Raw genomic sequence first — 25,114 nt, forward strand, 5'->3', positions numbered from 1 at the left:
ATCCACATTTAAAGGAAAACAAAGGAAAAACCAACTCAACGTTAATAATGTGTAACGAGGCAACACTGAGCGCGTGGTCTGCTTTGACGTGCTTTTATTTTGAAGAGGGGGCAGTCAGTTGAGGAGGAGGAGCAGGAGAGGGATTACATGGATTCGTCTTCGGCTGCTTTAAAGCAGGAGCTGCCGCAGCTGCAGACGCACATCAAAGGTCCTCCTCCACATTTTTCACCACCTCCGCTTCCTCCTCCTCCTCCTCACTGCAGCTCTCACCGACGGTAGGTCCACTGGATGGTGGTGGAGCCCATTGATCGTGTTACGCAGCAGCGGGATCGGTGTCCGGGCGACATAACAGGACACAGCGCGCGCGTACTCGGAATTTCACCAGTCCACGGTAGGAGAGCAGACTTCCACCGGGCAGGTAGAACAGGTATCAGACAGGGTAGACCTTCCGGATAGTTTAATGTAAAATTGGTCTCACGCATCACTCATGGGGTTTTAAGTTGTTTCGTTTAGGCGTAAATGAATGTCACGTTCCATCTCTGGCCCGTGTTCCCGCTTTATTTGTGTCAGTTTTAGCCCAGTGTCCTTTATGTAGCCTTTACATCATCTCCCTTTGATTTTCCTCGTGAATCCTGATAGTCTACACCCTTTTACTCTGCTGTCGCATATATCTCCTAATTTGTTCTGCGTAAAAACGCATCGTCCTATCATGGAACAGTCGCAGTCTTGTCCACTTGAGAAAATAACGAACAAAAATAAAAATAAAAAGCCGGAATCGTTCTTCTCTGTGGCAAAAAATGTTATGTTAGGCGTTGCTTGGTGGTGAATGTTATTCATGTGTGCTGTTGTTGCTTTTGCTTCCAGAGGAACCGCGCAGAGACGATGCGCTGAGGAGAAAATCGGCCCAGGCTCCCCCGCTTCTTTAACGCGAGGCTGCAGCGAACGGAGGGGGTGGATTGCGGTATAACGAGGGTTTCTATCAGCATCCGTAAAGGTCGCGTCTGTGAGGGGAAAGAACGGGAGAGTCTCGCCCCTGAGCGGGGTGATCAGCGGAGACGTGTACGTCTAGATAAATTATGGCCACCCTACTGCGGAAAATCGGTCTGATCCGTCTGCACGACCGAGACACAGAGGACCCAAAGCATCATCAGGGCTCGCTAAAGGGGACCAAAGGGAACCAGAAGAACAACGCCAACAAACACTGTCAGACCGCCAACGAAACCAACCTCCTGAGTACCCCGGAGATCAAGGCGAGGAAGCTGGACCAGCACGGCAAGGACAAGCAGGGCAAGGATGCGAAGGAGAAGCAGCAGACGGGAGGAGGCGGGAGTAAAGCTACCAGTGCCTCCTCCGTGACGCCGCTGGCGCCGCACCGGCAGCACTGCACCCAGGTGCGGACGCGGAGGCTGATGAAGGAGCTGCAGGAGATCCGGAGGTTAGGGGACAACTTCATCACGGTGGAGCTGGTGGAGGACAACCTGTATGACTGGAACGTCAAGCTGCACCAGGTAGACAAGGACTCGGCGCTGTGGCAGGACATGAAGGAGACCAGCACCGAGTTCATTCTGCTCAACGTCACCTTCCCAGATAACTTCCCCTTCTCACCGCCGTTCATGCGGGTTCTGACGCCCCGGTTGGAGAACGGCTACGTGCTGGACGGCGGGGCCATATGCATGGAGCTGTTGACCCCCCGCGGATGGTCCAGCGCCTACACGGTGGAGGCAGTCATGAGGCAGTTTGCTGCCAGCCTCGTAAAAGGACAGGTGAGGGGAGGAGGGGGGTTGTCTTTGGACCATCATACCTGACCCATGCATAAAACCATTTATAAACATGTAACATTAAAGCCTAACCTGGATTTATGGTTCCCTAAACTAAAGTTGGCCCATGTTAGAGTGAAAATAGGAAATGTAGAAGGTTATTATTATTATTTTATTGATCTAAACAAATAAGCATCAATATTTTGTGGAATTTAGCTAAATTTTTCCGAAAATATTTTGGGTTGAACTCGTAAAAACACCTTAAATAGTTTGTAGTTTTAATTTTTTACAGGAAACTTAAAATACTTCATCAAACTGACGTTTCTCCTGCCCGCTTGATGACGGTCACGTGTGTTTTAGGCTCCATCATGCCTTCAGATTTGAGCAAACTGTAAACTTGACTTTACGGCAGCCATTTCACGCAGCACAGCCCTTTGTATCCTCGCTGTGTTGTGCTCGTCTTCTCTCACCTCCATAAATCAGCAACATCTGATAACAAAGGCTTGCTGCCATGACAAAGACTAGTCCTGTTCCTCCTCAGTATCCATAGTTCCTTTGGACTATTCTGAAGGAGAAATAAAGCAACACGTGAGGATGGCTGGAAAGACAGATGGAGACAACCAGACAGCAGGTAGCCTACAGTTGTCCTGAGTGATTTAGGCTGTCTGGATTATGTAATCTTGTCAAATCTGTTCTGCACATCCTCAGATGCGGTTCCAGGGAAAATGGCTGCAGGTTTGCATGCATTCATGGCAGAGCTTTCCTGTTGTCCACCCAGAGGGCAATCACAGCTTTAAAAGCCCATTTTCTCCACCATATGCCCGTCATTCCTCTCTCTCCCCCTCTCACTCCCTGCTCGACTCTTTGTCTCTGACATCAGCTGTATGGTGGCGCTGTGCTGTCAGACCTTACGTAAGCTGTCACTGGGTCCCCCTCAACCTTCAGTGATATAACTGAATATTATCCCAGAGTCAGCTGTGGTCACCAGGCACGTGTCATGAAGAGAGGTCGTGTTGAAACATGTCCTCACTTTTTAGAAAAAGAGAGAGAGAAGTGTGTGTGTGTGTGTGTGTGTGTGTGTGTGTGTGTGTGTGTGTGTGTGTGTGTGTGTGTGTGTGTGTGTGTTTAGCCTTGATTTGCTGCACAGGGGAGATGAGCAAGCAGCTCTGCAGTCTTCCCTAATTATGGTGCAGCATCTTCCTTGTTTGCTAATGGAATACATATTGATTAATTATTCCTCAGTTGTCCATTTCTGTCTCATTATTTTTGGATCCACGTCAGCGCTCGTGGTGTCCTGATTTTCCTGGGAGATCTATTTGCCTGCTGTGCATCACAGGCCTATATATAAATATACCTAGACACACCGAATATATTTATTTGTCCTTTGCTGCTGGTTCCTTGTGACAATGGCGATGTACCCTGCTTAGTAGCTCCCTGCCTATTTTTAGTGTGCGAGGATACATGTGGTGACATGGTGCTAAGCTGAGAGTCAACACTGCCTTCACATGCAGATGAGAGGAAGTCCATATCTGGTGATATTTTTAGTTTTTCATAGAGCAGAGGGCACCAAACATCCGCTTTAAGGATTAAAATTAGACAGAAATGCAATAATTTACTTTCTGTCTCCATGAACCATCTCCAGCAGGTAGACAGTAGAGGCAAACTCACCAGGTGTCTTTGTAATCAAATCCAGTTTAGTCATTTGATCAGTGCAGATGTGTGTCTGTGCAGTTGTGTTTAACTATGCACCACCAGTGTATGGAGCTGCAGGATAGTCTAATTAATGCTGATTAGACCTCTCTGTAATTTTACTCTGGTCTCTTTCTGACCAGCTAAGGTCATTAAAAATAGGTAAATAATAATAATAAAAATAAAAGTAAAGTTTATTTATGTAACACATTCAACAAAGAAAATCACACAAAACAAAATTAAAACTGTATGACACACTGAGGGCAGTTTTAAGGGGCCATAGCATGGAAAATCCACTTTTTGGAGCTTTTTACCAGGTGATATTGTTATTTACTCATTAAAAAAAACACAAATGCATTTTTGGCTGCATTCATGCAATTTCCTGTTAGAACTGAAAATTTTGAGTTTGACTTTGAAAATCCTGTAAAGCATCAGTGGAAACCAGTCTCGTCATCAGGCCCTTCTCCTCTCCTGGAACCTGGTCTGGTCTGAAACCTGTCTTCTCTAGTCGGCACAGGGTTGATACGGCCTAAAATCAGTATCACGATATATTGAGGGTTTCACCTCGATAACGATAAATGGACGATAACTACAGGTATGCGCAGAAACAAAAGTTGTCCACTAGATGGGGCTGTCACACGTATTACGTTCAGTCACATTTTTACGTGACTCGAGGTGGTACAGCTTCTTAAAGGGACATGAACGCTGCCAACCTGCACACATCTTATCATTTTTTTATTGTCAAATTTATGGACGTGGGAAAAATGATCTCGATAAGACTCAGAAATTTTGATAATGATAAATATTCGATTTATCGCCCAGCCCTAGTATGTAGCTTAGGTGACTGCTTTTATGTTGTAGACTTGGGTGGTTGTAGTGCTGGGCTGGTACTCAGTTATGGGTAGGTTTGCATTCCGGTCTGAGCTCTTTATTTCTTCTCTTTTTTAACTACACTTACCAGTAATGTATTTTCAATCCATTATTGATTAACTGTTTAAAAAGTAAGGACTGTTATTACCGTAATTTCTGGACTATAGAGCGCACCTCAATATAAGCCGCACCAACAAAAAAAGGTTTTCTACACACACACACCGCACTCAAACACAAGCCGCGGCGCAGCAGCCACATGCAGGACTCCGGCGCACAGCGCATGTACGGCCATAACATAAGATCATTAGACAGAAAGACGCTACACGGAGGTTTTTCGTTGTTGTTTTAATTCAACAAAACACATTATTAACACGGGTGAACGTGCCTGCAAGTTTAGAAAAGAAAACAGCACTGATAGCATTCATATTTCTGGATGGTTATAAAATAAAAACAGAACTGACACGTTATTACTGGTAATTTGCATGTTTAGAAACAAAACATGCCTGGTTAGTAAATAAAACACACTTGCCTACCAGAAGAAGTCATTTGCTCTCATCTTCCTCCTGCGCACTAAAGCCATTAAAGTCCTCCTTCAGTGTCGGAGTTGAACAGCCTCAGAGGAGCTTCGTCACATACCTTTTCTGTGGCGATGTCAGTGTCGCTGTCCGTGTTGCTGTCATCATCCCTGGGTGAAGCTGGCTTGAATGAGTTCTTCCCGCTGCCGTCTCCAGCGCCGAACCATGGATTCATTCATGCCAAGCTTACGTGCGGCAGCACTGTTTCCCTCCTTCACTGCCAGGTCGATGGCCTTCAGCTTAAATGCGACATCATATGAACTCATACGTGTAGTTACCATGACGAGGGGGTATGGATTTGAAAAAAATCCTTCGTGGTGCCGGCTGCTTGCATGTGCTAAATTAAAATGAGCACTTTCTTCCATTTCCACTTTTGACTTCCACCTGTTTCACTTTCTGCTACAGCGCCCCCTGGTGGCAGGTGAAGGAAAATCTTCAGTAAAGCCGCACCTCATTATAAGCCACATGGTTCAAAGCGTGGGAAAAAAGTTGTGGCTTATAGTCCGGAAAATACGGTATTTTTTTTACTTTCTTTGTTTATATACCAAGTGTGAGTCCATGTGTGGTGAGCAGACTACACAGACTAAAATGCTGCAGTAAAATGGCGTCCTTAACCACTTGACTACCATAGCCAGTGCAGCAACTGACTCGCCTAAGACGCTGTTGTCGGCACGTTTTGTCAGAGCGGGCGTGGGCGGAGTTTCACTGAAACACAGCAATTTTTTTCTGGGTAGGAATTCAGGTAGGGATGTCACCATCGATATCGGACATCAGAAATAATTCGATATCGGCCCAAAAACATTGTATCAGATTATATTAGACAACGTCAAAAATCTCTGATATAAGCAGTCCATAAAGATTCACATTTTTGCAACCAATAGTTAAGAAAAAATAGTCATTTTTTTCATACTTGCTGCTATTGGCTCATGTTCTCCAATTGAGTAATATCACTTGATCAAGCCTTTCATACATTCCACACCACAAAACAGGTAAAAGTATGTACAGGGTTTCCCCCAGAAAATGAGTTAAGTCTGGCGGCTTCGGCCGTCGAGGGGTGGGGGTGGGGTGATTATTTGACTTTAAAGTTATGACTTGTTGTACCTTTAAATGAGGATATTCTGTGAGGCTGGACTGAGATGCAGGAAGATGAGGGTGTGGCACCTTCAGGTTTAAAGGGATACTAAGCAGTTTTGGCTTTATCACCCCCTAGTGTCTGTTAGTGAAACCAAAAGTGAACCTCTTCACCTTGCTGTGTGTTCGTCTAACATCTTGATCTAACTGCTGAAATGTGTACAGTGCCTGTCTGGTGACATTGAAGGAAAATAGTAACTCGTGGCCATGAGATTTTAATACGTGGCCACGACATACTTAATGTATCTCATGGCCACGTATTAAAATCTCGGAACGCATTAATAAGTCGTGGCAACGAGTTAAAAACTCGTTCCCATGCATTAATATCTCGTGGCCATAAGTTATTTTTTTCCCTCAATGTCACCAGATGGGCATGATAGAAATGTCTCTTCAGCCTTCATTAGTGTCTACAGGAGTGATGCATCACTAAATTATACAAATCAGCTGTGTTCATGATCTAAAACATGCAGGAAACGTGCTGGAAGCAGACTGCAGCACCAGCTATGTCAGCTCCACTTTACTAAGTCCAACAGGGACTGATCTTCACTTTACTAAGTCCAACAGGGACTGATCTGGCACTCTGAAGTTGCAAGAGTGATATTCTAGCCACAAAGAATGGTGGGGATCTGAGGGACTTTTCATTGACCCTGTAAAGAGTCTTTTTAGCACACACTGGCTCAAGAAAATTATTTTAAAAAATGAAAAAGTTGCATAGTTTGCCTTTGAGCAGGAGGTTCCTAAATTCAGTGTGGCAAATTGAAGCATCTTCACCAAATTTCTGTAAAAACATCAACATAAATCATTACGTCCTCATTAAATAATCAGGAATTATGCTTCAGAATGGAACGTAAGCATAGAAGATTCTCAGAAACAGTCTCTGAACATCAGTTTGCTCTGAAGAGTACAATAAACACTCAGATTACACAACTGGTAAACGAATGCTAGCAGCTCACAGTGGTGTAACTTTCATCTAATACAACAATTTTATGTAACATGTTAAGTTAGGGAAAATGCTTGTGCGTAAGAGCTTTCCACAAATCTTGTTTGCTATGAAGATCGGAACACAGCTTCTATTTTTCAATAATGTGACGCACAAGCGAACACCAAATTGTATCCTAAATGCTCTCTTGTTATCATTTTCAAATATCCTGTGTTATGCTCTGGATCTAGAAATGTAGACGGACAGTAGCTGAAGAGAAAGGATGTTGCTCTGCATGTCGATCTAGCCATACTCCATTACAGCCTCCGCAGTCTGCCCGATCAGTGTTGTGTTAGGCCAATCACAACACTGACTGGTTTGGTGGGCGGGACCATGCGACGGAGTGGAACAACCAAGATGATGGTGGCTTGTTTGAAACACCTTTGGCATCAACTTTGGACTATTTAGACTTGGCCTTGAATCAAGAGCAGATAGAGGTACTTCAGTCCATTATGTAGAAAAAGGATGTATTTGTGTCTTTTTCAACAGTGTATGGTGGACTGTAGCAGTGAGTACGTCACGTTGTTCGTTGTCCAATAGCTCGTGGAGACAGTCTGAAAGACAACCATAGCTCCCACCCCATGACTGAGCTCTGTCTATGGGTCGAGGCCAGACTATACATTCACATATGATCTGTCACCTTTGGTCTTTAGCCTGGTGCGCTGCACAACCAGTAGGCTTTGATCACTGGACCTCATGGACCTGCTGGGGGTGTAAGGACTGAGAAGATTGCCAATGTGTGATGGTGCTTGTCCATGTAAGGCCCTATAGACCAGAACCAGGATCTTGAAATGAACCCTGAAGTTAACTGGCAGCCAGTGAAGCTGGAGGTTTTATATGTTTTTATATTTTATGTTTATTTCTGCAGTGCAACGCTTTGTTTGGTCCTTGGGACATGTGAAGGCACTATATAAATAAAGTTTAGTAGTCGTGGTAAAAAAAAAAAAAAAATATATATATATATATATATATATATATATATATATATATACATATATATGTAAACATATATATATATATGTTTACATATATATATATGTATATATACATGTGTGTGTATACATATAATATATATGTATTATATATTTATATATATATATATATACACATATATGTATATATATATACATATGTATGTATGTATATATATATATATATATATATGTATATGTTTGTGTGTGTGTATATATGTATACATATATACACACACACACACATATATATATATATGTATACATATATATACATATATACACATATGTATACATATATACACACACACAAACATATACATATATATATATATACATATGTATGTATGTATATATATATATATGTATATGTTTGTGTGTGTGTGTGTCTACAGTCTAGGTATGGCTGCAGCGTCACGCCCACTCTGTGATTGCCATCTGTACATAAGCAGATGTCTAACGCTGTTGGCTGATGTTGATCTGCGCTTAATTCAAATTGGAAGCCGTTACAGGATGTGGGGTGGGCCTAGCAAAAATAAAATTGACGTATTGCCTACATTATATCACAGTCCAGGGTAAGACTATAACTTTTACAGATTTCTAATGAATCAAACACATTTCCTGAAAGAGGGAAAACTCCAGATTGCTGCATTAATGACCAAACCATGGAGTCTTCTTGCTGATCCAACGATGGCACTGATCTGTGTTTGTTTGTCCTGAACCTTACAGTACATGTCTGCGTTATGTAACACACACCCCACTTGACCCCAAGAGCTGCTTCCCTACATGCACTGGGGCCTTCCCCGCTCTGCCCATTGACTGAACTCTGTTCTCACAATTACCCAGCAGCCACTCCTCCCTCTGACTGAGCGACCGCTTAGCTGAGGCAGATAAACACTGACAGGGCACAGAATCAGCCCAGGGTTAAGCCACGACAGCACATGCACGCACGCACATCCCCGTCTATTCTTTTGATACATCATCAGCAAACACACACAGCTGCTGTTACTAATGATGCTGGATTTTCCTGCTTAGAGAATAGTGTGTAATCTGTGTGTGTTAGCTAAAATAAGCTGTGTTTCCTCACTGAGGAGGTGAGAAGAAGAGCTTTTTAGATGGCATCCTGTTCGGGGTTTTCCCTGTGATGGGTTCTGGTAAAATATGAGGATTTCCTTTTGGGCCAGAAATGGGAACAGAAATCCAGTCTCCAGTATAATGTCCAGTCATTTTTGTAAAGAGAAAGCACAAGGTGGCAAATTTTCTTTTTTTCATTCCAGATCTCACAGCTGTAAAACTCAGGCAATCTTTCACGAGGCTATTCCTGTTCTGTCTTTTTTTGGCGCAGATACCTTGATTTATTTGAACTCTAATGTTCCTGATTAAATGAACTGACTTGCCCTGACGAACATTTTGGAACTCACCTTTTCTACTGAAAGAAAACCTGATTAAGTAACAGCGCTAGCTGTTCAGAATGTTCCTATTGGCAGAGAGAGAAGCTGACAGGAAGTGTGTGAGCGTCTCTAAGCTCCACGATGAAACCAGGCCACTGTTGCTACAGGAATAGAAACTGCAGCCCTAATCTCCAGATCATTCAGTTATCACCTCATCCCCTTTTATCCGCTGCATCACTTTAACCCCAAAATAGAAATGCAAAGTGACATTTTACTACACCACCAGAGGCGATGCGGGCAAATATTGAATTTTCCAATAAAATATCCCACCGGAAACAAGAACTAATGACTGAAAAAGCTAATGTTATTAAGGGAAAATTCAGATTTACTCATTAAAAATAGCATATTTAACTTAAGTGTTTGTTTCCTTTAAATGTTACATTTATTTCCTGTCCTGGTAATTTGTGATAGATTTGTATAAAATCTTCATACCGGGTCATTTGGCACTAAAAACAGAACAGCTGTTCTGCACTTTGCACATTCTGACCAGTCATGGCTACTTTTAGGTTTTTAGAGCCAGATTGGAGAAAAATAAAAGGTGTGTGTTTCTAAATTTAAGTAGGATTTCCTGTGTTTTATCACCATCGTACACCCCAACACCTCCTTTCCACCAGAGCGGCGTGTAACCCACGAGTTCCCGTCTAACCACGAGCATTTCAGATGCAACACGGGAGCGAAAGCCTTCCACCCTGCTGGTCCCGCGAGGCCTCAAAATAGCGGGAGATTTGCAACACCGCGTGTGATTTTGGAAAGTAGCTTGATAACAAGCAAGTAGAAAGACAGTTGTATAAATCCAAAAAGGTCTGTGGTTTATTTTCAGTTCTGATTACCTCAGCTATAGAGGTTTCACAGGAAATTACATACTTTTTCTGGATGTTTTACACTGCTCTCGGGTTTGGCTTTCTGTCTGAATTGATCTGAACTTCAGAGTTAGATGTGTTTTAGAAGCAAAGCGCATAAAAATTAGAGCTGAAACGTAATTTAAGTGCCTCTTCGCTTCTGGGACGCATCCAAACAGTGACACCTAGTGGCCGGTGGAAGGAGCCCGTTCATTAATCCCAACAGCAGCTAATTACCAGCAAAGTATATTTCGCGACCATTTGGCAATGCTTTCACATCCAGTGGAAACTAGGAGTAAGAAGTGAAATGTTGAATTCACTTAAAGGTACAATAAGTAAGAATTTTACAGTGAAATAATCACAAAACAGTCTGATGTCTCAATCATGCTGGGAGGAAGATAACATTTAAACAGATTTCATTCTCAGCCGGCTGGGGGTTGTCAGTTTTTTCCCAATTTAAAAACATCTAAGAGGGGCGTAGTCTTATGGTGCTTACACGTTAGCGTCGGCACGGCCCCAAGAGGTATCTAACGGCACCGGAATTTGGTTTCGCACACAGGTCCGATTTGCGTTTTCAGTGCAGAGGCGACTCTTTTTCTCAGACCTTCTCCTCCGCGGTCAGACTGGGACCGAGGCAATACTACGGACATATTGGCCGGCTGAAATTACGCCTACCGCCTCCGATCTGCGAGAAGAATGAGCCAGCGGGGGGATTCCCACATGCGCCATTCATTTTGATGCTGGACGCTGTTGAGTAAACTGTCTGTAGCATGGAGCTGCTGTTCTGGAGCTGCCTTAGTGTGGGAACGGGAGAAAAGAATAGCTTTGTGTGTGTGTGTGTGTGTGTGTGTGTGTGTGTGTGTGTGTGTGTGTGTGTGTGTGTGTGTGTGTGTGTGTGTGTGCGTGCGTGTGTGTGTGGCACAAGATTATGAGGACACACACAGCAAATTAATAAAATAATGTGGTTCAGAGTCTCCAAAAGCAACACAGCTCATGGAGCGGACCTTCCGCGCATGCTAAGCGCCACCCACAGGCTCGGGAATTTCTGCATTCCTGAGAAGTCGCTCGGATCTATATGTGAACACTACACCGCCCGTTCCAGACTGAAATCACGCCATCCAGCACTACCAAACTCCAACCGTGCCAACTACTGCCTCTATGCTTCCTGGTTCCAGAACCAATCATACTTGAGCCCACAAGGTTGCCAAATCTGCGCTGGCACATGCAGCTGTGTCAGCATTTGTAATTTGACACCAGCAGGCAAAAAGCAGCAGTGTTGTGGCCGCCCAGAAGTTATTTCTTGTACCCCTAAGAAACCACGGCATACTTTTTGTTTTACTCTAATTGGGGTGTTTTTCAATTGGGGTGTTCCTCGCCTTGATGTATTGGTCCCATCCCAGTTGCCTAGGAAATACATCATCAGGAACTGCCAAGGGGTGTTCCAATGCTCATGTTCTACCAAGGCGTCTGTTCTCTGTTTGTTAGCTGTTTAGCTAGCTGAGCAAGGATAAATGGGAGGTGTCTTGTAGCCTAGGCTTGGTCTACAGGACAGTGTCCTCTTAAGCAAGATGACTGGCCTCGCAAGACATCGCCTTGCAAGGACAGGCGCCTTGACATTGAGAAACACCCAGAGTAAAGAAAAGGCTAACATTGTGCTAACGTTGCGCTAACAATGTTAACGTTGAATTAGAAAAAAATTGTCACGTCTAAAAAAATCTCTAGCTACTTTTTTCAATTACCAACGACTAAGTATTACAGTGAAATGTATTTATCTGCTGCATGACTCGGCATCTAGAATCTTCTGGCACTTGATCCGGTGTCGGTACAAGATCTGCTCGGGTGCAAAATTGGCTCGTGGCCCGTCGACTGCCGATGACGTCTAAGTAGTTGATTGGCTGAACATGAACCTTACGGAAGTTACGTAATCACGTTACGTTGTTATCACGTTACGTTGGTCCAGGCAAATCTTTCTGTTGGAAAGATGGACAACTTTTACAAAGAAATCCATCATTACCTCTTTGAAAATACACTTTTAGCATAGAGCTGCATGTATATTAGGGCTGAACGATTAACTGCATGTGCAATTAAATTGCGATGTGACAAAAGGAGATTTTCTAATCGCAAAGGTTGCAATTTGGCAGCGAGTGGTAAGCGCAATGCTAATATACATGGAAAAACCCATAGGAATGCTAATGCTAATATCGCCGATTACATTATTACAAATTATGAATTAGAAACGTGCCAAATGATTACATTAGAAAGTAAAACTACCATCAATCAAATAAGTACAGACAGGTATTTTAGTAAACCCAGAAAACTTTTAACTCTAGAGTTTTGGCTAGCAGCTATGAGCGTAACTGAACTACGCATGGACAAGACGTCAAAAACTCTAAACACAAAATACTTCAATAAACGGGACACACTTCTTTCCTTCAAATACAATTTCACAGGTGTTGCTAATACCTATGATTCTTCAAGGGATGTGCTCAAAGAGGAGTTCAACATTATGAATAAAATATAGTGTTTTATTTTACAAATACCATTATAAACACAAACTTACGTCTTAAGAAACATTATTTTAATGACGAAACTGCTAAATTCTTTCCAACAGTATAGATGTGTAGTGTATTTTGTCCGAGTGGGTTTGCCGTACTTTGACGTCATCGGCAGTCGAAGGACCCCGACCCGATTTTGCACCCGAGCAGATCTTGTACCGTAACTCAGAGCGGACTCTTTTGATACTCTGAGTGTAGTACTCAAGAATGACCACAGGGTGTCACTCACCTTTAACCAAGTTAGGTCAGCTGGTTCCATTAAACCTAGTTGCTTAAATGTAAAGAGTAATATACATTGTTATGCATTGTTTTGTTAAAAGTAAATATGTATGACTTTTTACATTTAAGCAACTATGTTTAGTAAAATCGGTTGACCTAACTTGGTTTAGTAAATTCAATGTTTCATTTCTTAGAGTGAATTAGCCCAGAAGGGAAATACCAAATACTTGCTTTCATTTTCAATTAGATTTTTTTAATGAGATTTTTATCTGAGCTGAATAAGAATCAGTTATTTTCTTTTTTTATTTATTTAATAAAACGAAGCTGATCCAAGCTAGCACTTATTTGGCCAGAGCCAGTGAATCATAATCACACAAGAATAATTACAAGTAAAAACGTAGTACGGTCTCTTGTGCAGTAGACAGACAGAAAGTGGATTATGTATCACGAATACATGAAAACCAGTGTTTTGTTTTCAGCTTTGGAATAATGAGTCAGTTTGACATTTGTTTTGCTGAACGCCAGCAGAAGAGTTCTGAGGAATGGCGGTGTGTCGTTTAGCTGTGTAAGACTGAACGGCTGTTTTTCTGCACTGCAGCATTCAGAGGAGCAAACCCTCGGAGGAAATTTCATTAGTATTGGTTCCAAACAAAACCTCCTCTGCAGCGCTACAGTGTGTCCCAACAAATCCAGCATTACTCTTGTTTACAGAGTCAACACCCATCAGAATTGATGTGTCGCCACAGAATGACCAGTGGACCGGCCGGGCGTGTTCATTTTGCCCCCTGCTTTTGTGATTCCTCTGCTTTTCGGGAGCGATTTGAAAACATGAAACAACCAGTGCCACTGGTCTGAATCACATCTTTGTCACTCCTCTGTTGTCATGGCCATGGACGTCTCCCAGCATTAGTCTCTCTAGCATGAAGGCAGTTGTCTCCCTCCTACGTAAAGTTCTTGAAGAAAGACTTTGGCGCCGCTGACAACATCAAAATAAGCAGCTTCATCACCATTTCTGCACCTCCCTTTCTCTGTCTTTCCCACCAACTCCTCCCACGTGTGTTATTAGGTTTGTGTGGGATGGAGGGAGGGCTTCAGTGTTGTGTTGCCTGGGTGAACGGTCTGATGATGCCATGCTTTTCACACTGAGCATGAAAAGGCTATATATGCACGGATGCCGTGTGCACAGCCTTTACATCACGTATCGCAGTGGCTGCTGCTGGTCCACACTCCACTCCCCAGCATGCTGGAGGGTGGTTTTTCACTTCTGATTGAACCTGACGTCTTAAAAGCTCATCCCCTGCCTTTAATCACTGATCTGATACTAGTCAGTCTGCATTCAGACCACTTGTCCTGCCAACATCTCCCCTGCAGCAGTGCATTCACCATTAACTTCATCAATGTGTGTGTGTGGGCTGGGCCTCCATCTTTATATGAATGACCTGAAAAGATTTAAACTGGGAATGAGTTTGATAACGCTGCTGACAGCCATCTTTCTTTGGATCTGACAGCACACCGATGACAAACGGTAATATTTTGACGTGTTGGTTTTTATTTTGGGATTATTTCTAAAGTGGCAATAAAAGAAAGATGCTCAACATGTTCATTATGTTTTTGACACTGCTAACAACATTGTGCTTCTAGCATCTTTTAAAGATGAAGACAATTAAAGAATTATTTTTTTACTTAAAACTAAATAAAAAAATATATTCTCTGATATAAACATAACGCAAAACTCACCTATTTCATATTTTTGTACAGCCATGTGAGTCCACTGCCTTTATAAACATTCCAAACATGAAATAAACACATGAAGTCTATTTCTGTCAGTGTTTGGTTTTAGGAATGATGTGCCTAAAACAAGCCGTCCCCGTTTGTGATGTCACAAATGGGGTGTTAGCATAGAACCACCTCTCACATGCTTTCCTGCCATCGGAGCAGCGGCTCTTCTCTGAGCCCTTCCCATATATCGGAGCTTCTCAGCCTATAGCAGCCTGAGTGTGGTATGGTGGGTGTGGCCAGCTCCAGCTGGTTTTCTTAAAGTGACAGAGCCCTGAAAGGACTCAGTCTAGAATGTACTCAAGCTGTCATGAATAAATGAAAAAATTGTTTTACGTGAGAGGGATTTTCAGCAAAGAACTTCATAAGTTATAGTGTATTCTTTGTAATTCTATTGTTTAAATTATCTTATTCTTATTTTTGTGTAAGTTTTTTCATGTTTTGTGAGGTGACCTTGGGTTTTGAAAGGCACCTATAAATTAATTGCATTGTTATTGTTGTTATTATTATTATTATAAACATGTTTGGTATCAACCATAAAGCTTTTATAACTTAAGAACAAAATCATAATGTGTCCCCTTTAATTTTGTCCTGGTTTTCCACAGGAGCTCTGTAGTATTTACACTAGTAAACTAATTATCTTCATGCTTTTAACTATTTATTAATCAAAATGAGACATCAAGTAGTCACTTTTAGCATTAGGTTGCTGTGATGGCTTTGGTAGTTACTTTCATGATACAGGCAGAACAGGTTATTGATGTTCAGTCCGAGTTATCGATTGTTAATCAGTGATGCAGCTTTAAATTTAGGAACTTGAGTTTGGAACCCTTAAAGTTCTTTACCTGTCCACGGTCGTAACCTCCCTGTCTTCCTGCTTCTGTCTCCTTCAGGGTCGTATATGCAGGAAAACAGGCAAGTCCAAGAAAGCCTTCAGTCGTAAAGAAGCAGAGGCCACCTTTAAGTCGCTGGTGAAGACCCACGAGAAGTACGGCTGGGTGTCCCCGCCCATCTCCGACGGCTGAGTGCCGAGACGACGTCCCCCCGACCCCTTTGCTAGCCGGAGTGGAAACCCCAGCTAGCTCCAACACGCAAACCAACCCACCACGCTAACTCAACATGATCTCATCTTCACCTTTGGCTCTTTCACTCGAGGCTTTTCTTCATTACGATTCTTTTTTCCGGTTTATGGTTTGTGTGTTCTAGGGTTTTTTTCATTCACGTCTCCAACCTTTCGGAGGGTTGACGTGCGGTAACTACTCAACAAAAAAAGCAACTATTTGATTAGACTTTCTTCTTGCAAAAGGATTCTTTCCCTAATTTTGGAAAGACCTGGGAGCGAGATGTATGCATGCGTGTGTATGACTCCGTCACCTCACCAGCTGGGAGTGTGTGCACGTGCATCACTGTTACTGGACCTTTTTTATTTGTGTTATTTTCTTCCGGTGGTATTTTCTTTCTTTCCTGATGCACACCCATGCGTGTGCAGTCTGAATAATTGGATCTTGTGGACTTTTTCCACCTTTGTGAAAGACTAAACTGACTGAAGGAGACTCATTCCCCTTCTCTTCTGACCCCATCCATCAGTCTTTACTCCTCTGAACGTCACAGCCGACCGTCCCTGTAGCTGTCGAGCCATTTACATATAAATGAAGCTGTTAATGTTTAATAGGCGAGCAGCGTGCTGGCGTTTACACCAACTCATTCAATACTTCATTTTCCTCTTTCCTTCGACTGTGCCGTTGCTCACGGTTCAATGCAACATAAAGATTGTAATTTACGTGGAGCTGTGCTCTCTTTCTTTCTCTTTCTTTCTAAAACTAGCTTTGTTTCTCTCTTTCTGTCTCTTGTGACTAAATTTAGAGCTCGCTGTAGGTATCGATTCCTAGTGAAGAAAAAAAACCTCATGTTGTGCTGAGCCTGTGTATGATACTGAGAATGACAGTCATCTTCTTTTGATTTAGCCCTACCCTGTGTGTGTGTGTGTGTGTTAGCAAGGAGGACAACCCTTTAAACAGTAAAAAAAAAAGAAAATACTGTGAAATGACACTACGGCCTAAAGCTAAACTACTAACCACCTCGTTCCACTGTCTGTGTTAGCTCTTTATTCAAAGTAATGTAACATGAGTCCAGTTATGACCTAAAACCATTTTTTTTAAATATTCCAGCCGGTTCTAAAAACAGAAAAGTTTGAGCCGTGCTCCAGACGCGCACACTGGGCCTCGCCGCCGCTCACCTGGATGGCTGCGCTGACACCTGAGAATAACGACAGACAGGGTCAGGAGCGCTGCTGAGGATGGAGAGGTGCTTTAAACAAGTGTTTGCCTCAGAGCTCTCCTGACTGATGCCTGTTAGGAGCGCTAAAAGCAGCAGGGAGGAGAGGAGAAGGAAACTGCGTGAGCTTTGATCACTGCTGGCTGCTCCTGGGGAAAAGTCAGCTGGCTCGGAAAATAGCTGAAGACAGATATGGTTTGCTCTACCTGCTGCAGAGTTCTCCAGTTCCAACCTTTGGGTGGACTTTATTAATGTCTAATATTAACAGTAGAGCTGCAGTCGGCGGATGTTCTGTCTACTCAGACTAAACTAGCCCAGTTTGTTTTGCTATTTGCCAGTAAAATGTCAGAGGGAAGGCTGCTAATTGGCCTGACATTTCAGCAGAGCGTCATTAGAAAAGAGCAGCAGAAGGATGGAGGACGTCAAACCTGACGTGTCGTCACTTTCCTCTCCCAGCTTGTTTGGCGGGTGGGGTTGCTCCAACTCCCTTTGTGCCATTCAGCTCTCAGCGGAGCGCCTTGGTGATCACCAAGCGGGTCGTTCGTGTCTCTGAGCTGCACACCACCTGTAAACCCAGCCTCAAAGCTCCGCTCGCGTTGCATTCGTGGCCGATGACACGCCTGTCCGTGCACGTGTAGGCGGATATGTTTCACACTTGTCATTCAAGAAAAAAAACTGGTAAAAAGAGACAAAAACAGCAACACCATCTGGTATTTGATCATATTTGGAAGTGTGTTAGTGCTCTTTGGATCTGGCTAGTCATTTCAGGGTTGATCGTTTAGTGATCTCTTGGCTTGTCAACAAAGAAAACTGTAAACTGAATTATTATTAAGACAAAAGATCTCAACACTTGAGTGTTTGCTGGTTTCAACAGAATAATTTTGTGATATAGTTTAGAGTGGTAGATTGCAGAAACTATCTGGGTGAACTGATTATTTGTATTATATCTGCATGTGAAATGTGATTGGTAGCTAGCTACTGTACAACCTTTTTTTCCAAGAAAAGCAAGAAAAACGAGGAAAAAAGATAAATGCAAATGCTTCTCTTCTTGTTTTGATTTAAAATCTTGCGTTGATCTTGAGTTCCGTACTGTATGGACTTTCCGTTTCCTTCAAAATGTCCTGGAAATGTCACGTTGTGTTTTATGAATGTTTGTGTTTTAATTTATTTGTGGTTTGCCAAAACGATGATTTGAAGCATGTTGCAGGTTTTGTCACGAGAAAACGAAGAAAAAAAACTACTGAGATGTATTCGTGTGTTGGGGGAAGGTGTGTTTATTTGTGGGGGGGTTCAGTGAGCAAAGACAGACAGATGTTTAGAAAGCTTTGAGATTAAAATGAAGAATTCCAGGAGTGGAGCAAAGTGGGAAAAACATTCCCTCACTCCTGGGAGCACATCCTCGTCCTCCACGATGTCACTACTGTCCCTTCCCCATTGGTCCTGCTCGATTCACTGATTTGGCTTGTGGCAATGCTTAGTGACAGATCTGGGATCAGTACGACCTCCCAGTGCTTCAAATCAAACCTGTCAAGTTATCAGTTCCTGTGGACAGCTCTGTCCCACTTCAGTGTTTGGTCACAACCGAGGTCTTAAACGTTCAAAGGGTGAAAGGTCACTGAAAGACCAAACAGGAATGTGCAATAAAAGTTACAGCTTATTCAAACTGGACTGGTTTGGTGGTCTTGTTTCCCATTCCAACTATGAGCTACGCCTTTGATGACCTGCTTCAGGCTGCTGTGTCCCCTGCTTGGTCCCTCCGTTTGTCCCAGAAAAACGCTGAGCAGGAACAGGATGAAACACTCCAGAGGCGCGCTTTTGTCAGACTGTTTCTCCAGCTTAGTGGGGATTGTGTTCCATCTGTGGCAGAGCAATGATTATCTTAAAGACTAAGTTCACTTCATTTCAGTACATGCCTTGTGATTGGATCTCTGTGGGGGAGGAGAAGCTCAGGCGCTCCTGTTTCAGGAAGTAGATGTTAGTCATTGAAAAATATCGGCAGCTTTCTAACATGTAACCATCAAAATTGGGTCTAAAATACATGGTAGTGGGTCTAAGTCTCTAAGCGACTCTTTATTAGATGCCATGTTCCCTTCTACGGGAGCCCGTGAGGACAAAATGTATTTACTGATTTGTAAGAAATGGTTAAAAAACTTTTACCATTCATTGATGTTGTTTTAAATATTTACTTCTTCACTCGCTTCAGTCTGATGTACTTGTCATTCTGCTGGAGGTTGTGCTCCCAGGGAATTTTGACCCTAATGGCCATCCGTTGGCAAGGTCTTACACAAACACAAAAATACTACTTGCTTGCAATGATTTAGGTATGTACTGCCCCCTATCGCCAGATAAATTATACATTGTTACTTTAAAATGAACTTCTTTCATTTGAAAATACATGTTTTCAGAGAGCACTTCAGCCGTTGCTCCGCCTTCTCAAAAGTCATATGCAGCAATGGATTGTGGGTAATGCCATTCACTGGAGAGCGCATCAGTATGGACTTAAGCAAAGTGCAGATCAAGTGTGCAAAAGGGGCGTGGTCAACTTCCTCACCTCTAGACAGGAACGTGCATTTGAAGGGCGCAACGGTGGAGGTGAGAGTTTTGGGACTGGGCCATTATTTCTTGATACTTGGATATCTCGCCTCTGACTGGCTAACAGCAACGTGACTCTACCACTGAGTCCATGTGCTCTGAAACATTGAAGTTTTATCTCAACAAAGTTTGGAGGAGTTCTGCTGTGTTGTGAAGGTGCTAATGCTAACTGTTAGCTTCTTCTATAGCTGATATGTTTTCTGCTGTTTCTGGACGCTAAACTAACAACAGCTAACTCCACCGTGAGTCCAGATTTTTTTCTACAGCCACTGGTCAAGATGGGGGAGTCCTTGAATGCTAATTTTCAGCGTGACATAGATCTGACTGGCATTTCTGATCTGAGCATTCCCCCGTCACTTTTACTGCAGCAGCTAAAGCAGGAAGTGGGGTGGAAAACTATTTTTACATTCAGCCTGCGTGTGAAACTGAGAGTGACCGATCATTTTCAAAAATAAAAAGTTAAAAACGGGTTTTCAGTAAACTTGCTCTATAACCTGATAGGAGCCTCAGCTGAACTTGAAGCATGCTGACAGATGGAATCAATCGTTCCAAATCTCTGGTTTCTGATTTTAAAACCCATCAGCTGAATTTAGATGGCAAGTTCACTTTTGTAAATCTGGTTTTAGTAGGAGCACTTTTTTATTTGCAATCAATGAAAAAGCAAGAAAGCTCTGATTTAGACATGGGTGAATGACAAGTGTTACTCAGGTGAGTCTAAACACATTAATTAATCCAAAATCACCAAATAAAATGCCAAAAATCATAAAATATTGAGTTACTCTAGAAAAATGTATTTAGGATTTCCAACAATCTGGAGTCACAACCAAACACCAAAGGTCTATCCTGACTGTGTGCTTTTTCTCACAAAAGCTCAAGTAATTAAAGCATAATCTCAGTATAATCATGTATTTAATACATAAACTGACTCAATTTGTTTTTAATGCAGGAAACCATGGAAATATAGATTAGACTTGAATGATTTTTCCCAGTAAAATGACTTTAAACACACTTGGTGCAGATTCAACCCAAATGTTGAGATGCAACTCATTTTTTGTCTCACTAAAGGAGGGTTTGAATTTTATAGCTTGTGTTGTACTAAGTTTAAGCCACATTCTGAGACTTTGAGGGTGTTTAGCCAAACTGGGCCTGGGACAAGGACTTGAAAATGTGCAGCAAATATGGAAATGTACCAACTGTTCAGGCGTTTTGGGACAAAACGTCCTGTTGTGTCTGATCTCATCGCTCCAACAAATGGAGGATAAATACAGGTTAACACCTGACAATGTAAACAGTTGACCTGATATTGTGTCTAATTTGATCCAAGTTATTTACACCAAACCCATCAAAACCTGAGCGCTGAGAGGGCGAAGGTCTGAAGTGTTTTCTGGATCTTGTCAGTTTTTGAGAGCCTGATATAAATCTAATAAATTTTTATGAAAAAACTATTTCCTTTTAGTTTTCATCTATATTTTGTTCCTCAGAAACATTTAAAAGTTCACAGAATCTCAAGCTTTAGCCTCGTTCTAGTGGTTCATGAGTTATTACACCTACAGGCTGAATTGTTACCACCCATCGCTACACTGAGAAAAAAAATTAAACTCTGTGTTTTATTGTTTTAAATGTTATTTATTTAGCGTAGTTAGAGTTGTAATGTTGTGTATGTTTTTTAATACTGTAAATCCTCTAATACAGGCCCGGGCCTGTATTTGACTCAAGCTCATCAAGCTCCAGGCCTTTATTGGAAGGAGGACCCGAATTAGAGGCAGACCTCAATTTCTATTTGAGCAAAATGAACTAATGGTTCGCTGGAGTTTTTGACAATTAAAATTGCGCCCACATTTTCAAAGTTAAACACATTTCTTTTAACTACGGTGGTTTCTGCTTCAGCCCTCTCCCCCCTCCCCCTGCTTCAGCCCTCTCCCCCCTCCCCCTGCGCAGCGGCCACAAACTCACTGATGCGCCTGCAGCCTCTCGGAGTTCCTGCTGCTCTAAACATTAAAATAATTATTTCATTTTCTGTTCCTCACTTCTGATTACCTTCAATGGTGTCTGTTTGTTGCAACCACCAGGTACAAAAACTTACTTGTATTTATTTGACTATTTTTCTGTCCTGTTTGTTTATTATCTTCCTGCAGCTCCTCTCAATCCTAAATAAAAACCGCTACCTGGGTTCATATATATTCACCTTATGAGTTACCTTTGCTTGTTACCACCATCGACATAATATACCACATTCCACCCGGCCACAATAAAATAGCGGCCATTATTCACCTCCGCCGACTCCGACACCGGCCAAAATATGATACCCGGCCGTTAATTGAATACAGGCCAATATTAGAGGATTTGCGGTATATCTTTTTCTTTTATTTTGAAAGAGCATCATCTAGATCAAAACAGGAAGGCAGCCTGAGGAACTGACAGGGAGCAGAAATTGAGCTGGTATTACAAAATACAAAAACACAAGAGGAGGAGAACTGAAAACACAGCAACTAAAACAAGATGATATTGGAACTAAATACTGAAAGAAATAAACTAAACAAGGAGAAGCTCAGTAAGGAAAAACTGATCACTAGGGCAAAAGTAAAACACGAGGTTTAATACAATAAATGAAAACATAAATACATGAAGAGGGAATAAACTAAACATGAACAGAAATATGAAGAGGAGTAGCTAGAAGGAACTGTGGCTAACCCGCTTTCTCACTGGAAGCATCAGTGGCGCGAAACGGCAGCGAAACACTTTACTCGCAAACTTTAAAGCGGTCCTTTTCGCAGTGGGAGAGACGTGGCAGCGGCACGACTTCCTTGCTGTGCTCTTTGCTGAACTTGCGAGATCACAAAATCCTTCAAGACTTCAGGTCACGGTTTGTTTATGCAATGCACTGTTAAACCAAAAAGAAGGAAATTACTTTAGCTCTGTTTGATGATATGATGTTGTTCCTCTCCGCTACCAGGAATAAAGCCATGAAAAGCACACCGCTGCTCTTCTGGAACAATGTTTGTGAGTAAATAAGCCGTTGGGTCACACGCAAGCTTCATATTTATGAAAGTGTATTGCCACAGTACCTTTATTTTGAAAATTACCGGGGATTTTACACTGAAACTGTGTGACTTCCTGTCTAGCTCTATGTTAACTGTGGAAATTGATGTGTCCCAGAAGCGGCTCGCAGCAAAAATAGAACTTTATCATATCCTGCCGCGGCGCGCCACTTCTGGGACGCACCTGGAAATTGCCGCATCACTGCTGGACGCTGAATTCTGTTTGAAGCAGCGATGTTCCACTGCCATTTCGCTCCGCTGATGCTTTCAGTGTGAAACGGGTAAATTAGCAAAAGAAAAATCATTAACAGTCTGAAAAAACTCTCGGCAAGGGGCCACAGGGGGGCCCAAGCTTGCTATTATGCTGGCACTGGCCCACCCTACACCCCTCCTAGAACCGCCCCTGTATACAAGAAGATTGTCAGGATGCTTTAAGGCCGTGATATACTTGCTTTTTAATGATGCGAACGTGTGTTTAAAATGGTTGCCACACGTTAATTTAAAGCATTCTTTGTGCGAAAGAAATTAACGCGACGCATCTGAACGCTGCAATGTGCGACTAACCAGTAGGTGGAGTTGAGAAAACGAGCAAGACACACTCACCATGGTGACGCCCTCTCTGGTTTAGAGATCTTTCACACCATCTACGATACTGCCGCTTTTGTCGTGTTCTCAAAATTAACCAGCTACTGATCTCTTTTATTGACACCATGTTTGTTTTGGTTGTTCCACAAACCCGGCTCTCTATCCCTGAATTTTCTGGTTCGCCCGCTAGTGGAACACTCCAGTACTACATGCAGCGCAGTGCCGTGTAGCAGCAAGTATGTGAACGAAGACGCAGCCTGATGCCTGCACCAACGTGAGGTTCAACAGCAAGTACGTCACGGCCCTTAGTGTTGCGGAACTGATGAGGGTTCTCACATTTACAGCACTTTTCTCCTAACAACAAACAAAACGTTATGTCAATGCAGTGATCAATCTGTATAGATATGAAGATGACTCCAGATTGCGTTTGTCGTAGGATAAAAGTTTTTTAAACTGAAGTAGACAGTGATAAATAGGGTTGCTGCTGCTGCAAACTCAGCTACAAGTATTTATATGAATTTAAATGATTTGTCGTTGTAGCCCTAATATCAACAAAGGGAGCAAAATCAAACGAAACAGGAAGACTACTGAAATGAGGAACAGTCAGCTCAGTCCCGAGGACATGTCTACATCACAGGGGTGCAGGAAGGAACAGCGGGACTTTATAGCTTAGCACACTTAATTTAACATGCACTTTTTGCACATTAGTATGAGGATTGCTGTAAAGTCACTGACACTAGTCAGTGACTTGATGCAACCTGCTGGGTTCCTTATATAGGAAACATTATTTCTGATTGGCTTAATGAACTGACCTGAATTGGAATGTTTATTATGTGAAGTGCCTTGAGACGACTCTTGTCGTGATTTGGCGCTTTATAAATAAACTTGAATTGACTTGAATTGAAAAAACACAGCTTGTCTAAAGATAACCTAATCTGCCTACCTGTACCTCTAAAGCTCATTAACTCCCTCTTTATCAGAACAGTTTCTAAACGTAAAGATTAACTCTCATCCTCAGATAAAAGGGAAATTTAATTAAAATCTCAAGCAAAATAAGCTTAGTTTGGTCTTAATCCATGTCTGGGAAACTGGGTTTATTGTGTTTTAGTTTTATTTGTCTCAAAATATCCCAGGATTTTTTATTTTTGTAAAATAAGAACTTGTACAAAGCTGACTGAACAACTTTTAGTTTGTGCTAATATATATTTTTCAGCAGGAATAAACTAAAATAAAGAGATTATTTATGTTAATTTATAAAAAGTATGTTCTATAGAGACAAGCTGTGGGCACGTCTCTGCTAATTAATCCATAAGCGCTCTGGATTGTGTCTCTTGGATGTGTCCCTGCCGCTCATCAGAGAGACTGAGCACACAAATGATAACAAACCAGTGAGATGCGATGGCCACAGTGGGCTCTGATGAAAGCAAACAAGTACCATTTTCTGATCAATTATCAGGAACCAAAAATGCTCTTTCTGTGTGTCAGTGTGTTTCCGTAGAATCCTTGAGAGGAACCACAGAACCAAAACATTCATTATTCAGCTGGGAGACAGAACTTGATCCCCTGGAGGTACAGGGACAGTTCTAAAAGCTCAGAAGCAGAGAAATGAAGAAAGATGACCGTGACTTTGCATGATGATTTCTAAAAGCAACACTAGTGTGATGAAAGAGTTGCAACATTGAGAAGAGACACGAGCTTGACATTTGCATAGTATTGCCTCTTTCCTCATGCTTGTGTGTGATCTCTAACCCGAACCCGCTTGAAGAGGCAGTGGATGCAGACAGCTCCGGAGGATGAGAGGTTTGAGGATCTCAAT

General features: G+C 42.3%; 1 protein-coding gene across 1 annotated transcript; it reads left to right on the forward strand.

The window, feature by feature from the left end:
- Positions 1–1,076: 1,076 nt before the first annotated feature.
- On the forward strand, positions 1,077–16,046 carry ube2ql1 (ubiquitin conjugating enzyme E2 QL1). The gene is made up of 2 exons (XM_015955651.3): positions 1,077–1,763; positions 15,703–16,046. Exons 1-2 carry the CDS (start codon positions 1,077–1,079, stop codon positions 15,832–15,834), a joined length of 819 nt encoding a protein of 272 aa, XP_015811137.1. The 3' UTR covers positions 15,835–16,046.
- The last annotated feature ends 9,068 nt before the right edge of the window (positions 16,047–25,114 follow it).

This window comes from Nothobranchius furzeri, chromosome 11 (assembly GCF_043380555.1).
Source record: "Nothobranchius furzeri strain GRZ-AD chromosome 11, NfurGRZ-RIMD1, whole genome shotgun sequence".
NCBI classification, from domain to species: domain Eukaryota; kingdom Metazoa; phylum Chordata; class Actinopteri; order Cyprinodontiformes; family Nothobranchiidae; genus Nothobranchius; species Nothobranchius furzeri.